The sequence below is a fragment of the Mya arenaria genome, chromosome 17, assembly GCF_026914265.1.
Source record: "Mya arenaria isolate MELC-2E11 chromosome 17, ASM2691426v1".
Classification (NCBI taxonomy): Eukaryota; Metazoa; Mollusca; class Bivalvia; order Myida; family Myidae; genus Mya; species Mya arenaria.
The window spans coordinates 36,576,484-36,590,365 of record NC_069138.1 but is presented as its reverse complement, the minus strand read 5'-3'; the positions used below and the strand labels follow the sequence as shown (position 1 = coordinate 36,590,365).

General features: G+C 34.2%; 1 protein-coding gene across 2 annotated transcripts; it reads left to right on the top strand.

The window, feature by feature from the left end:
• Positions 1-7,824: 7,824 nt before the first annotated feature.
• On the top strand, positions 7,825-9,564 carry LOC128223869 (cerebellin-3-like). 2 transcript variants are annotated; one of them, XM_052933311.1, is made up of 2 exons: positions 7,825-8,125; positions 8,969-9,564. In XM_052933311.1, exons 1-2 carry the CDS (start codon positions 7,888-7,890, stop codon positions 9,370-9,372), a joined length of 642 nt encoding a protein of 213 aa, XP_052789271.1. In that variant the 5' UTR covers positions 7,825-7,887; the 3' UTR covers positions 9,373-9,564. The 2 variants fall into 2 exon arrangements, with proteins under 2 accessions (XP_052789271.1, XP_052789270.1); XM_052933310.1 differs by having other exon boundaries at positions 7,825-8,317.
• The last annotated feature ends 4,318 nt before the right edge of the window (positions 9,565-13,882 follow it).

Here is a 13,882-nt window from a genome sequence, read left to right as displayed (position 1 = left end):
AGGACAGTCTGTCTGTCGGTCGGTTGGTCGGTCTTGTCTGGGCGGTAACGGATGAATGGGCCGACGGATTTCATTAATATTCGGTACACGTGCGTTTAACACCATAAAATACAGGAGAACTACAACTTATTTCTTACGGAGGTTTTTTGAAAATTAGAATTTGCTTCAATACCGGACAATGACTCATGAAGGGCTGTTTACTAATTAAAACAATTTTAGTACAAAAATTAACGCCACAAAACAGATAATTTTTACGAAGTTTTCTCTCCTTTTCATCAAAGAATATACCAAACATATGGTGTCTGGACAAAAACCCATGACAGAAATGACGGATTTAAAAGAGTTTTTGTATGCATGTGTTACGTCATACATTAAGGTTATATAATCGACTTTGGTAACAAACAATCATTTTTGTCGGAGTTTTGGTCTCTTTCACGTAAGTGTTTGCCAAATATACGGTGTCCGGTCAATAACTAAAAAGAGTTGACGTATTTAAACAACTTCTGGTACACATGTTTTTACAATAAAATATAGATTATTTTTCGGCTTAAGTTACAAACCTCTCCTATTAGTGGTAGTTTAGGTCCCTTTTCAAAACTGGAATTTGCCGAACAACGGTATCTGGACGATATTTTGGTTAAACATCATACAATATATTTAAAAGTCGGCTTTTGATTCAAACCAATAATTTGTACATGAGTTTTTTCCCTTTTCAAATAAGAACGTGTTATAAATTCGGTGTCCGGACAAAAGCTCATGAAAGGCAAGACTAATTTAATTGTTTGTTGTACGCATGTATAACACCATATCATACAGACCATAATTGACTTCAATTCACTATTTTATTCCAAGTTATGCCCCATTTGAACTAAGATAGCGCCAAGGTTACGGTTTTCGGACAAACACTCATGAAAGAGTGTATCGATTTAAACAAAGTACACATGTTAAACAATATAAATAACATATCTTGTGCGACTTTGGTTGCTTATCATCTATTATTGACGTTTTTTGGTGCCTTTTCAACGTAGAATTCAACGGATTTAAATGATTTTCGATACAAATATTTATCTCAAAGACAACACGTCAAGTACGTCATAAGTTACATTCCACTTTTTACGACGTTATTGCCACTTTAACAACTTAGAATTTGCCGAATATTCAGTGTCCGGAAAATAACTTATGAAACGGGTAACGGGTTTTCAAAGCAAATGATACACATGTTCAACACCATAAAATACATGTCAAGTTTTATTGATCACAAAACATCTTTTTAACATAGTTTTGATTCCATTTTATCTTATACTTTACCAATAGTTGGTGTTCGGACGATTACTTATGACTAAGGTACAATGAATTTTATAAAAAAGGTACATGTTTGAATCAATTGACTTTTAAACACCGGTCTGGCTTGACTCTGGCTACAATCCACCAATAACGGAATATGGCATCCTTTCACAAAATAGTGTGCCCATATTGTGTCCAGGCGTTGTATGGGTTATTCGTCAATCCTGTGACAGCTATAGTTTACATTCTGTATTGCGTTGCTTGAAATGTTATACACTTGGAGCCACTTCTAAACCGACACGTATATAATTCGGTATAACTAGTTTGTGAGCATTCAAAAATGGAATAAAATTATTTCAACACATAAAACGTGTATTTCATGGAAATTCATCAAGATTGATCAATAAAAACACATACAACCAAGCAAATAAAACACATCCAAATCCAAATTCAGAACATGACATAACAACGTGAAAAGTCATCAAATAACAATCATTTCCTTACATCCGAAAAACTAATAGTGTTTGTCCTCCCATGGCTCTGATGAAGTGCACACACCTTTGTCTCATGGACATTCTGTAGTTTTGTATGAAACCTAGGGGAGCATTTCTCCATTCCTGCACAAGGGCCTGTTCCAGTTCACACATATTACGAGGTGGTGCTTGTCGCCTCAGTACTCGGCTGTCAAGCTCGTCCTACAGATGCTTAATATGGTTGAGAACTGCTGACTCGAATCTAAAAGGAAGCCGTCGGACGCGTTGGTGCTCTAGGAATTGCAACACGGATCAAAACAAAAACTATATCTTGCAGCGTTGAGATCTTCTTGAACAATACTAAGTATGAATTTTTGTGTTACCTCAGTAACACCATCACTGAATCGCTACAATATGTTTCTCGTGCAATTTCACACTCGTCGTTCAATTTTCGACCTCGACGTCTCTATACTCGCATTCTACCATCGGCGTGATAAAAGTTGAACCGCCACTTCGCTCGATCTCAAGTCGACGGGTGTGTTATGGTGGACACATATCTGCCAAAGAGTCGAGCTACATGTAAAGAAACAAAGTTAAATGTAAAATAAGCAATCACAGATAAATTTATACTTTTTCTAAAACTTAAACTGAATATGTTGAAACTGCATATTTTTTCAATTAAAAGCATGCGAATATAAATAAAATACATTAACATGCGCTTCTGAGTGAATGGCCGGCCTGTAAGATGCTAAATGCGCGAACGAGCTTTTGGTTATTCATTGGAACAATAAATGTTAAATGACAGAACTACTAAAAGCTAAGATGACTCACTCTGTGATAGAAATATACTGCGCATTACTCACTTATTGATTGAATCAACAGAGCCGTTTTTGTTCTTCTTAGTGTTAATACACCTTTTCAGAAATAAAAAGTGACATTATGATACTATAATAAACCTATAGACATTTCGTACCAAGATATGTTGCGGACGATTCGAACCAATCAGACAAATAGTGTTTGTACATTTAGTACCCATTTTGGAAATTTATACAGGGTGTTCCCTTGCTAATGGAATAATAACATTGAAAAATCCATTGTAGTACATATATTATTCATCAGCATATCAAATGGACAATACGATTTTTTTTTTAAATTATTCTCCATACCATGTAGAGATTTTAATCTGACTCTTCTTATAATTTGACAAAATACATTGTCATCTTGCCAACCTTCCCCTGCCCTACTTACAATATTTCTTGATTAACTTAATAACTACAATGACTTACTTTATTACACAGTGCAAATATTGCCGATGTATATGAGATATACTACTTCAAAATTGAATGACCATGTCATCACTAGTTATACGGAATTTCTTCTTGTTTACCAATATCTTAGAATATACACCTTGCGTAAAATGAATCAGTTTAGCATAGGAAATATTTCTATAGTATAATGTTTCTAACCCTAGCGCCTTGGTGTGTTGAATGATGTGGGGAATTACCGATTCTTTTGATATGAGCTCAAAACCGAGTTGATTTCTTCTTTTTTATAGATACCTTAAAAGCAATTTAAAACGACATTTAATTGCATGTGATCGTATGAAAACGTTACGTCGTTTCGGTTTAATTTCGAATTGAGAACGGGCAAAAATAGCAAAACACAATACTTAATGCATACATTATATCCCATTATAACTCCATTTAGCCAATTCAGCAATATTACAATGCATTTTGACTGGCTTACTCCTTCATAGGTAAGTTATTATTTTCTGTTCGCTGTTTGGCAGCGTGCTATTCTCTGTTTTATTCACTCAGTCGGAAATAATTCCGTGCACGGAATTTAAAAATTTAAAAATCCCGTATCGTCTAAAATCGCAAGAACGACTTGTATGAGTTAAGTATCTTCTGGATAAACTATTTACAACGTCCTGTGTCGCCTGTAATCGCCGAGATTGGCTGGTTTCTGGTCAGTACATTCTAAAATGAAGAAACTTTGGAAGCACAAACTACAATGTTTAAAAAAAGAACAGTATTCTATGTCCAAGAGTTTGAAAGACATGTCCATGTAAAGTTAAACACAGCACTTGCTTTAACAGTATTATATAGTCCGAAAGACGTTTATAAACGCTCACGAACGACCATAAAATATATTTATACACCGTTATTGTTCCTAAGACGCCTAAAGATCTCTCTGAATGGCACAAAACCGTCATTGACCCCGTGGATTGCTCTCAATACGAACAGAGCAGACGTCGTAATACATATAGTTTTATATGCATGCATGTCACGTATTTAAACATATAATAATCTCATAAATTAATTTATGAAAATGAAAGTCAATGTCTTAAGCATTCATGGTTACTCGTTCACATTGAGTGTGATATATTATCATAACTAATATAGTGAGTTGTATTATCATAAATTGAGTTACGTATAATAAATGCTTCTATGATATATTTACAGACATTAATATCTTCATTTTCTACATGATTTCTGTAATTCATTGAATTTGAATACAGATGGATTAGCATAATATAATCGTTTTTATAAGTTTACAGTAATTAACATTAAAATCGTCAGATACAAATAAGGTGATATTCTTACTCTATGTCCCCCTACTATTACAATTTAAACAATAGCGTTCGATTAGCGGTATATTGATTGTAATATGCGTAGTACATTGGCAAATATTTTATAAGTATGTGAAAACTAACAAGACACCTAAATGTGTTCTCGACTTTTTGCACAATCATTTGATTCTATGTATATATATATACTGAAACAAAGAATTGTTTTAGATAATACATATTCAGCCTGATTGGGAGTAGTTATATTTCTTATTAAAATGAAAATTTTGCACTAGTTGGTCCAGGGAGATGAGACCGCACTCTGTGCCCCGCACCACAAAAATCGTCAAAGTTTGCGTTTTTCAAAATAGGAGAATAAAAGAAATAAAATATGTCCAAAATGCACCATATCGGACTATAAATTGCTACGGGGCCTCAGTCAAAATGTTACTCTTATAAGTTACGCCCCCTCTAACGTTGAATCCTGACGCCACCCCTGTTTTAGGAAACAGAGAGCCAGTAATATTACTGTTTGCTTTATAGGACAATAACCGTTCGCAGTAACCCTGTTGAAAACTATAATATGCACGGATCGCTCCTAGCAAGCCTGATGAAATCCGAGGAGATTCAAGATAAACAAATTATAATATATCACACACGAAAATAGACTTCGTTTGAGCGGAATTAAAAAGAAAAAACATGCGCCAAAGAAGTCAAGATAAGTATTTGGTTTATCTTATGTACGTATCAAATTTATTTCATTATGTTCTTAAAATAACTTTAAATTAACGTTACTCATATCAGATGACGCTATTTTGAGAGTTTTATCACTTGTATCAAGCCATGTTTCATAATGAAATAAATCCTGTTCGTGGGAAAGATATGGTAGATATACTATCTGCATGTTATATACTCGCATTCAGGGCTTTTAAATAGTGTAGAACGGAATAAACTCCTGGGAAAATGTGTTTAAAGGGCCATACTAACCAATGATTCAAAACATAAAACATATATTCCTTCTAGAAAGTTAAAAACAATCGAATAAAGTTTCACTCAAACCACCGATTTACTTCTTTCCAATTTTGGGCCGAAGTTTTAAGCTATTGCAAATGCCACAACACAAATAAACTTTATATTCGAATTATAGGTGAATAACCAATTCGTCTCTTTTTGCTAAGTAATCAATGAAAACAAGATGTCATCAAGGATGTGTATAACCAATGGTATTATTAAAAAAAATGTGTTTAAATTTAAAAACAATATAAAACTTTAAAGCTATATTTTGATATGGGTCAAAGGTCATCGGGCAAACTAAAATAGTTTAGAGAGTTTTCTTTCTGTTTTGATCTGATTTTAATATGACGAAAACACACCGATATTTGTCAGTTATTTGCCAGTAAAGATTAAATTGTATTCGTTCTTTGACAAATATTCACATTATTAGGAGGTCGGCGATCACTATTCTTTATAGAACATTGCATATGAAACGTTTAGTTATTAATATATTTTATAACAACTACATCGGCTGATGTCCCCTTTGATAATAATAATAATAATAATAATAATTATACTTGACAAAATGGAGAAGACCATCTGACGTTTAAATGTGTGTATTTTGGTAATGGTTATCTTACTTCGATTAGTTTATAAAAGGCATAATCCATTTGGTTTGGACGCAATGAAATGAAAAAAAATGCATCATATTGTCCTTGTATTTAAATTGTAAGCGATCAGACAGAGAGATATTTCGGAAGTAAAAATCTTTCTTATAGATTTAAAAGAAACACTGATGCCATGTATCACAGTACCAATACACAAACAAGCAAGCAATGAGTTTGTATTACAATTTAAACAACTGCCTCGGGCACTCTTATATATAAAAACCTGTCACAATTTTAGCAAAAAAATCTGCAGAATATGGCATTTATTCGGTATTATACCATTGTCTTAAAATACGTAATTTCTGCCAGTTCTGTGTTGTATTCCGGACAGACAATATAACACGGATGTATGCATATCGCACTTTTAACCATTATCTCATTTTGACCCATATGTTGCGTCACAAATAACTTATTTTATAAATTACAAATAGATGATACAAATGAAACAACGTATTAAATCCGTCTATACAAGGTATACGGACGTTCCCATCCTTCATACAGGTTGCAATTCGAGTTCCATAATTGCATCTATAACTGGATTACACTTTTTCATGCCCTTGATTTACATTGATTCTAAACAATTTCTTTCATGCTATTCGAAGAAATATGGGGTTTTATCAGTGAAATAACAACAGTGAAAATTTGATATTTTCACTGCAAAAAAAGGAGTGAAAATATCAACTTACAGAACTACTAATTTTACAAATTAACAACTTACCGTTTATTACCGGTTATCCCGTTTTTTAAACGTTCTTTTCATCTTGAAGCTGATCGAAATTTCGAATATTTGCTTTCATACCAAACAAATTAAAGACGAAAAGTACTGTTCGAACATAAATAGAGCTTTTTTCATCGTTCAAATGTATTTTGAACATTTTTTCGTTGTTATACGTAAAACGAGCTTCCCGGAAAATTCACACAACATCTTTCCGATGATCTTATTTTTTTTACACCACCCACGCTACAAAATTTGTCAACAAAGTAGCATTCACTCTTTACCTGAAAACAAACCTGTTTCCAAGCGAATCAGACTGGTCTCTGACAGTAAGATGACTGAATATCCATGTATCATAAAAAGCAGTCTAAAAGTAAGAAAAAAAATATAATCCAATGAATATCCGCATTTGTTTTGCTAACACATTTGACCTTCCAAATTTTCATTCATAAAATGGTGGCGTAGTAATTTGCTCCGCTTAAAATAAAAGTGTTTTCGTTATTTTTGGAACATATTTGCACTTATAAAACTTCATTGATTACTGTTTATAAAAGATTTCACTAAAAAACGACCGAATAATAAATTATAAGAATAAATAGGAGAGACCATTTTCTCAACAAACCGAAAATAGAAAAGTTGACAGCTATAATTTTGCGTGAGGGGCAATCAACGGATAGCGGCGTAAATAACACCCTTTTCAAAAAAGGGGGTAATTAAGAAAAAAATAAAAATAAAATAAAACTCCGAAAATAAGCATAAAAGAAACAAAAAAAATGTTTATTTCAGTGTAAGATCGTATTTAATTTCACTCGTGATCATAGAAAAACTATATATATATATGTTTTTACTATAAATGTTTTTTGTCCACTTGTGAAATAAAATAAGATCTTACACTGAAATAAACAAATTTCTTCTATATCATTGTTCGTTATTACAGATTATCATATTGCTGATTTTGACATTTAAACTTACTTAAGTGTGAAGCTTGTACTTTAACTTTTCATTCGAAAGTATGTATGAAGTTGCTGGACATTTCATTGGTCGACTTGTTTTTGCTGCTGTCTTAAATGTTAATAAAAGGGCTGAGATCATAAATTCGAGTCATTGGTTTAGAGACTTGTCTCAGCTGCTTTCGTCATTTGTCTCAGCTGCTTTCGTCATTCAAATAAAAATTATTTCTTGAACATGTATTATAGCAAGTGTGTTCAGGAATTTTTCATTATTGTTCTCGTGTTTGACTCGTCGTTGTGTGGCATGAATGAACCGCAATGTTTCAGTCGGTTTGACTATGACGAAAAAATGTTGGAGAAAATGGTGAGAGCTGAGATCAAGGATGAGGAGCTCCTCGGTAAACTAGAAGCGCTGGAACAGAGACTAGTGAACGTTGAAAATAAGGTGGACAATACAGTGAAGGAAATACAAGGTATAGAAAAGAAACACGATGCCGAAAAAGAGGAGACAACAAAAGGGTTACGAGACATTGAAAAGGCATACGATAGTTTACAAACTGAGTTAGAAAAGTTTGAAAATACAACGACATCCATTTTTGACAAGCAAGATAAATGCCTTGAGGTATACGATCAACGTCTGGACGCTAGGTTCCGGAATAGTACAGGTACATGTATCTTACTTACAAAGTAGAGCCAATCTATAAAACAACACAGTGACGTATAAATGTAATTTGTAAATTTATAGAATCAGGTATCGAACGCGATAGAATACTAGCATTATAGAGTTAGACCTGAATGTCCTATTAAATATTTTTTGTTTACGCCCTTGTCGAAATTCGCACAACAAATACTTATATATAAGTGAATAAATAGATGAAAAATACCTTATACGAATTGTATTCAAAGCCTGAAATGTTTTTTTTTGTAATATTGTCTATATACCAGCGTAAATTTTCATTCAAAGTGAATATCAGCATTCTGATATGTTTGTAAAAATACACAAGCATCTCGGCAATAATTTATGTTCAATAAATCATTTTCTCAATAGCAGATCCAAAATCTATGTGATTTGTTCCCACCTTCGTTTATTTAAATGTCCAAGTAATCTATTTATGTCAAAATATGGTTAAAAGGACAGTTTTATGCAAATATAACACCAGAATGCACAATTAATGAACACATTTCTTATTTTTTTGTATAAATGGGGGGAAGTCTGTGTAATCAATCGTGAATTCTGGTGTAATATTTGTATATATTTATATATGTTAAAACAGAATAGTGCAAAACAGTACGATTGTTACTTAATATGATTTCAGCGAATATGAACCACTCACCCGTTGCCTTCTTTGCTACCATCTCGTCCAGTTTTACAACATCATCCTCCTATCAGACGCTCGTATTCGACAAAGTTCTCACGGACGTGGGCGGGGGTTACAAGCCGGGGACAGGCGTGTTTACCGCCCCGGTCAACGGTCTATACGTATTCTCAGCTTCTGTCATGGTTGACCTGTCCACGTCGGCAAGCTCCGCCCATATCAGCATAAACAAGAAAAGCAGTCGCGTAGTGTATCTCTTTGTAAATGACAGTGACGGTAACTACGAGACAGGCGTGGGCACTGTCATTCTCTCGCTGCAGGTCGGGGATACTGTAAAGTTGACATGCAATGAAAGTGAACGAACCATTTTTTACTACTCGTTCATTTCCGGTTTTAGATTGTAATCAGCGCATGTATCTGCACAGAACATTCAAGTGGATTGAGGTCTCTATCAAAATCAAATCATTTTATTTTAATTAATCGAAATCCTATTTAATTCGTTCTTTTGAAACTTTCTGAGTGTGTGTCTTCTAGTTTGTCAAAAATTAGATGCTCCTGAAAAACAAAATGCATGTACATGTATTATAAATGTTGAATAAAATGAACGAATTATCATAATAGTTTGATTATTACTTCAATATAGGTTGCATAGACTGTGGTACCCTATAGCAGCCCGATAGCGTAATCTGACATATCATAAAATGTCACTTTCTTAAGATTCGAAATTGTACGTGCTCAGTTATGGAATTCCGTTTGGACCATCGCCAATGAATATGTTGATCTCAAGCCCGATACTCGATAGTAAGATGACGAAAACGTGAAATCACAAGACTGCGATTACAAAAACGAGACAGTAAGATGATAATGAACGACGACATGAAAACGAAAACGTGATATTACGACATTACGATGATGATAATGCGATATTATACCGTGCTTTTACCATTGTTTTGTCTCCTTTTCACCATCGTTATATCTTGATATCGCGTTTTCGTTATCATCATCGTTCTGTCGCTTTTGTATCCTCGTACTGTGAGTTTTTATTATCGAACTCTCACGTTATCATCATCGTTCTGTCGCGTTTGTAATTTCGTACTGTTGCGTTTTTTTATTGAAATGTCGTATTACAATCATCGTACTGCCGCTTAATGATCATCGTACTGTCGAAATACCATCATCGTAATGTCGTGTTATCATTATCGTACTATCGCCTTCTATGCGCATGCGAACTACTAGTACTCCTACTTTTACTACTTCTAATTTTACTACTTCTACTCCTACTACTACTACTACTACTACTACTACTACTACTACTACTACTACTACTACTACTACTACTACTACTACTACTACTACTACTACTACTACTACTACTACTACTACTACTACTACTACTACTACTACTACTACTACTACTACTACTACTACTACTACTACTCCTACTACTACTACTACTACTACTACTACTACTACTACTACTACTACTACTACTACTACTACTACTACTACTACTACTACTACTACTACTACTTCTAATTTTACTACTTCTACTCCTACTACTACTACTACTACTACTACTACTACTACTACTACTACTACTACTACTACTACTACTACTACTACTACTACTACTACTACTACTACTACTACTACTACTACTACTACTACTACTACTTCTACTACTACTACTACTACTACTACTACTACTACTACTACTACTACTACTACTACTACTACTACTACAACTACTACTTCTACAACTACTTCAACTACTCCTACTATTATTACTACTACTACTACTACTACTACTACTACTACTACTACTACTACTACTACTACTACTACTACTACTACTACTTCTACAACTACTTCAACTACTCCTACTATTATTACTACTACTACTACTACTACTACTACTACTACTACTACTACTACTACTACTACTACTACTACTACTGCTGCTGCTGCTGCTGCTGCTGCTGCTGCTGCTGCTGCTGCTGCTGCTGCTGCTGCTGCTGCTGCTGCTGCTGCTGCTGCTGCTGCTGCTACTACTACTACTACTACTACTACTACTACTACTACTGCTACTACTACTACTACTTCTACTACTACTACTACTACTACTACTACTACTACTACTACTACTACTACTACTACTTCTACTACTACTACTACTACTACTACTACTACTACTACTACTACTACTACTTCTACTACTACTACGACTACTACAACAACTACTATTGCTACTACTTCTACTACTACTACTACTACTACTACTACTACTACTACTACTACTACTACTACTACTACTACTACTACTACTGCTACTGCTGCTGCTGCTGCTGCTGCTGCTGCTGCTACTACTACTACTACTACTACTACTACTTCTACTACTACTGCTACTTCTACTACTACTGCTACTTCTACTACTACTACTACTACTACTACAACTACTACTACTACTACTACTTCTACTTCCACTACTACTACTACTACTATTACAATTGTAATTTCATACAATATCTCTCCAGCCAGCAAATTCAACATTGTTTTCAAATCCATTTTGACTGTAGTATTCTTACAAACGTAATGTATCTGTATTACCATTCTCCATTCGCTTGGCTGATTCTTCCCGCCCTGAAAACGTTATTCTTTTAGTGCCAATGATTGATTGATTGATAGGGGATATTCAGGTAAAATACACAATTACAGTAAAAAATAATCAATATGTTTCCAAGTCATTACTGATAAAAGGATAAAAAACTGGTATAACAAAAGGATCAAAACCTGATAGAATATAATGAGAACAACAGACTATATATCTTAATAAACATATAATGTAATTGTTCGTAGGAATGAGTTGGTAGTATCTTCTTGCTAAACAAGTAAAAGGGAGCATTTGAAGAAGATATAAATGTGTATCGGTCCTAGCATTGGCCATAAAACCCATGAGGCTTATTTCCAGTGAGGTTATGTTAATCAGATGAGCTCCACAATATCACCATTGCTTTTTTATTCGCTCAGACTAAAATTATTCGGTGCCCGGACTATTAATAAGATCTCTTATCGTCTCAAATTCTTGAACGGTTGGTTTCTGGTCAGTACCTCGGTCTATTTAGAACCTCCTTTATCGTCTGAAATATCAAGAACAGTTGGTATCTGTTCAGTACCTCCTGAATCTAAGACCCTTCAGAGGCGCAAACTACATCCAATGTTTGCAAATAGTACCTTGAGCTAATACATCGTAAAGGTTACAAAGACGAACCTGGATCTCATATACTGTAAGTTCTCCTAAAACTTACCAAGATCTCATATACTTTAAGTGCTCCTAAAACGTACCTATATCTCATACACCGTAATTCTTCCTAAGACGTACCTAGATCTCATACACCGTAAATGTTCCTAAGGAGAACCCAGATCTAATGTACTGTAAGTGTTCCTAAGACATACCTTTACCTCATACACCGTAATTCTTCCTAAGAAGACCCTAGAACTCATGTATAGTAATTGTTATTAATTGAGTAACACAAACAATAACATGTATACTTTACTTTTAATTATAAACCAACGTTTCGGCGCCAAGCCCCTTCTTCAGGGTTGTAATAACAACTCATTATTAATACATTTTTATAGTTATTGTTACTAAGACGTACCTAGATTTCATACATTGTAAGTGTTCCTAAGATGTCCCTAGATCTCATACACCGTACGTGCCCTAAGACGTACCCAGATCTCATATACTGTAAGTGCTCCTAAGACGTATCTAGATCTGAGATACTGTAAAAATTCCAAAGACGTACCTAGATCTCATACATTTAAATTGCTCCTAAGACTTATCTAGATCTCATATAATGTAAGTGTTCCTAAGACCTACCTATATCTCATACATCGTAATTGTTCCTAAGACGTCCCTAGATCTCTTACGTCGTAAGTGTTCCTAAGACGTCCCTAGATCTCTTACGTCGTAAGTGTTCCTAAGACGTCCCTAGATCTCTTACGTCGTAAGTGTTCCTAAGACGTCCCTAGATCTCATACACCGTAAGTGTTCCTAAGACGGCCTTCAATCTCATACACCGTAAGTGTTCCTAGACATACCTAGATCTCATACACCGTGAGTGTTCCTTTGTCGTCCCTAAATCTCATACACCGTAAGTGTTCCTAGACATACCTAAATCTCATACACCGTAAGTGTTCCTAGACATACCTAAATCTCATCGTGTTCCTTAGATGTCAAAAGATCTTTTCATATATCTTCACTCAGTTATACTAAGTCATCCCTACATCTCTCTAAATGCCACATGGCTGTTATCACAACTACTATACTAAACCGTGTTATTGTTAATTGAGTAACGTATAAGAATGGCTTCGTTGATATATTTACAAACATTACTGATTTCGCTCTTATTACTTGATGTCAGAAATTGATTGAATTTGTAAACAGATGAATTAACATAGTTAACCCGTTATAAGAAGTTCTACGTAATTTGACAATAGCATCGACATAAACATTTGAAGGGATATGTATCTGTGTCTCTACTATTACAACATTTAATATCACCTTTTAACTCGGTATATTATTACGCGTGTATCTCTATTAATATGCTTAGTACATTGACAATTACTACGTGAGCATGTTCAAAATAACATGATTCCTAAATGTGGTTGAGATTTTGACATTTGGCACAATCATCTGAGTTTATTTAAATTCAGTACAGTAAGAAATGGATTTTTTTACTGTTAAAGATAATACATATTCAACCAGATCAGGAGTAATTTATCTATATTAAAATATTTTGTACACCCGAAGAATAAAGTGCAGTTGTTTAAGAAACGGAAAAGCCATTAATATTACTGTTGGCTTTACTGAACAATATCCGTTGGCAGTATCTTGTTGAAATGCATAATATGCAC

Bases quoted from the DNA above. Each gene is read 5' to 3' on its own strand.
- LOC128223869 (XM_052933310.1), top strand. From the start codon at position 7,888: ATGTATTATAGCAAGTGTGTTCAGGAATTTTTCATTATTGTTCTCGTG. The intron at 8,318-8,968 runs GTACATGTATCT...ATATGATTTCAG, and splicing joins TAGGTTCCGGAATAGTACAG to CGAATATGAACCACTCACCC.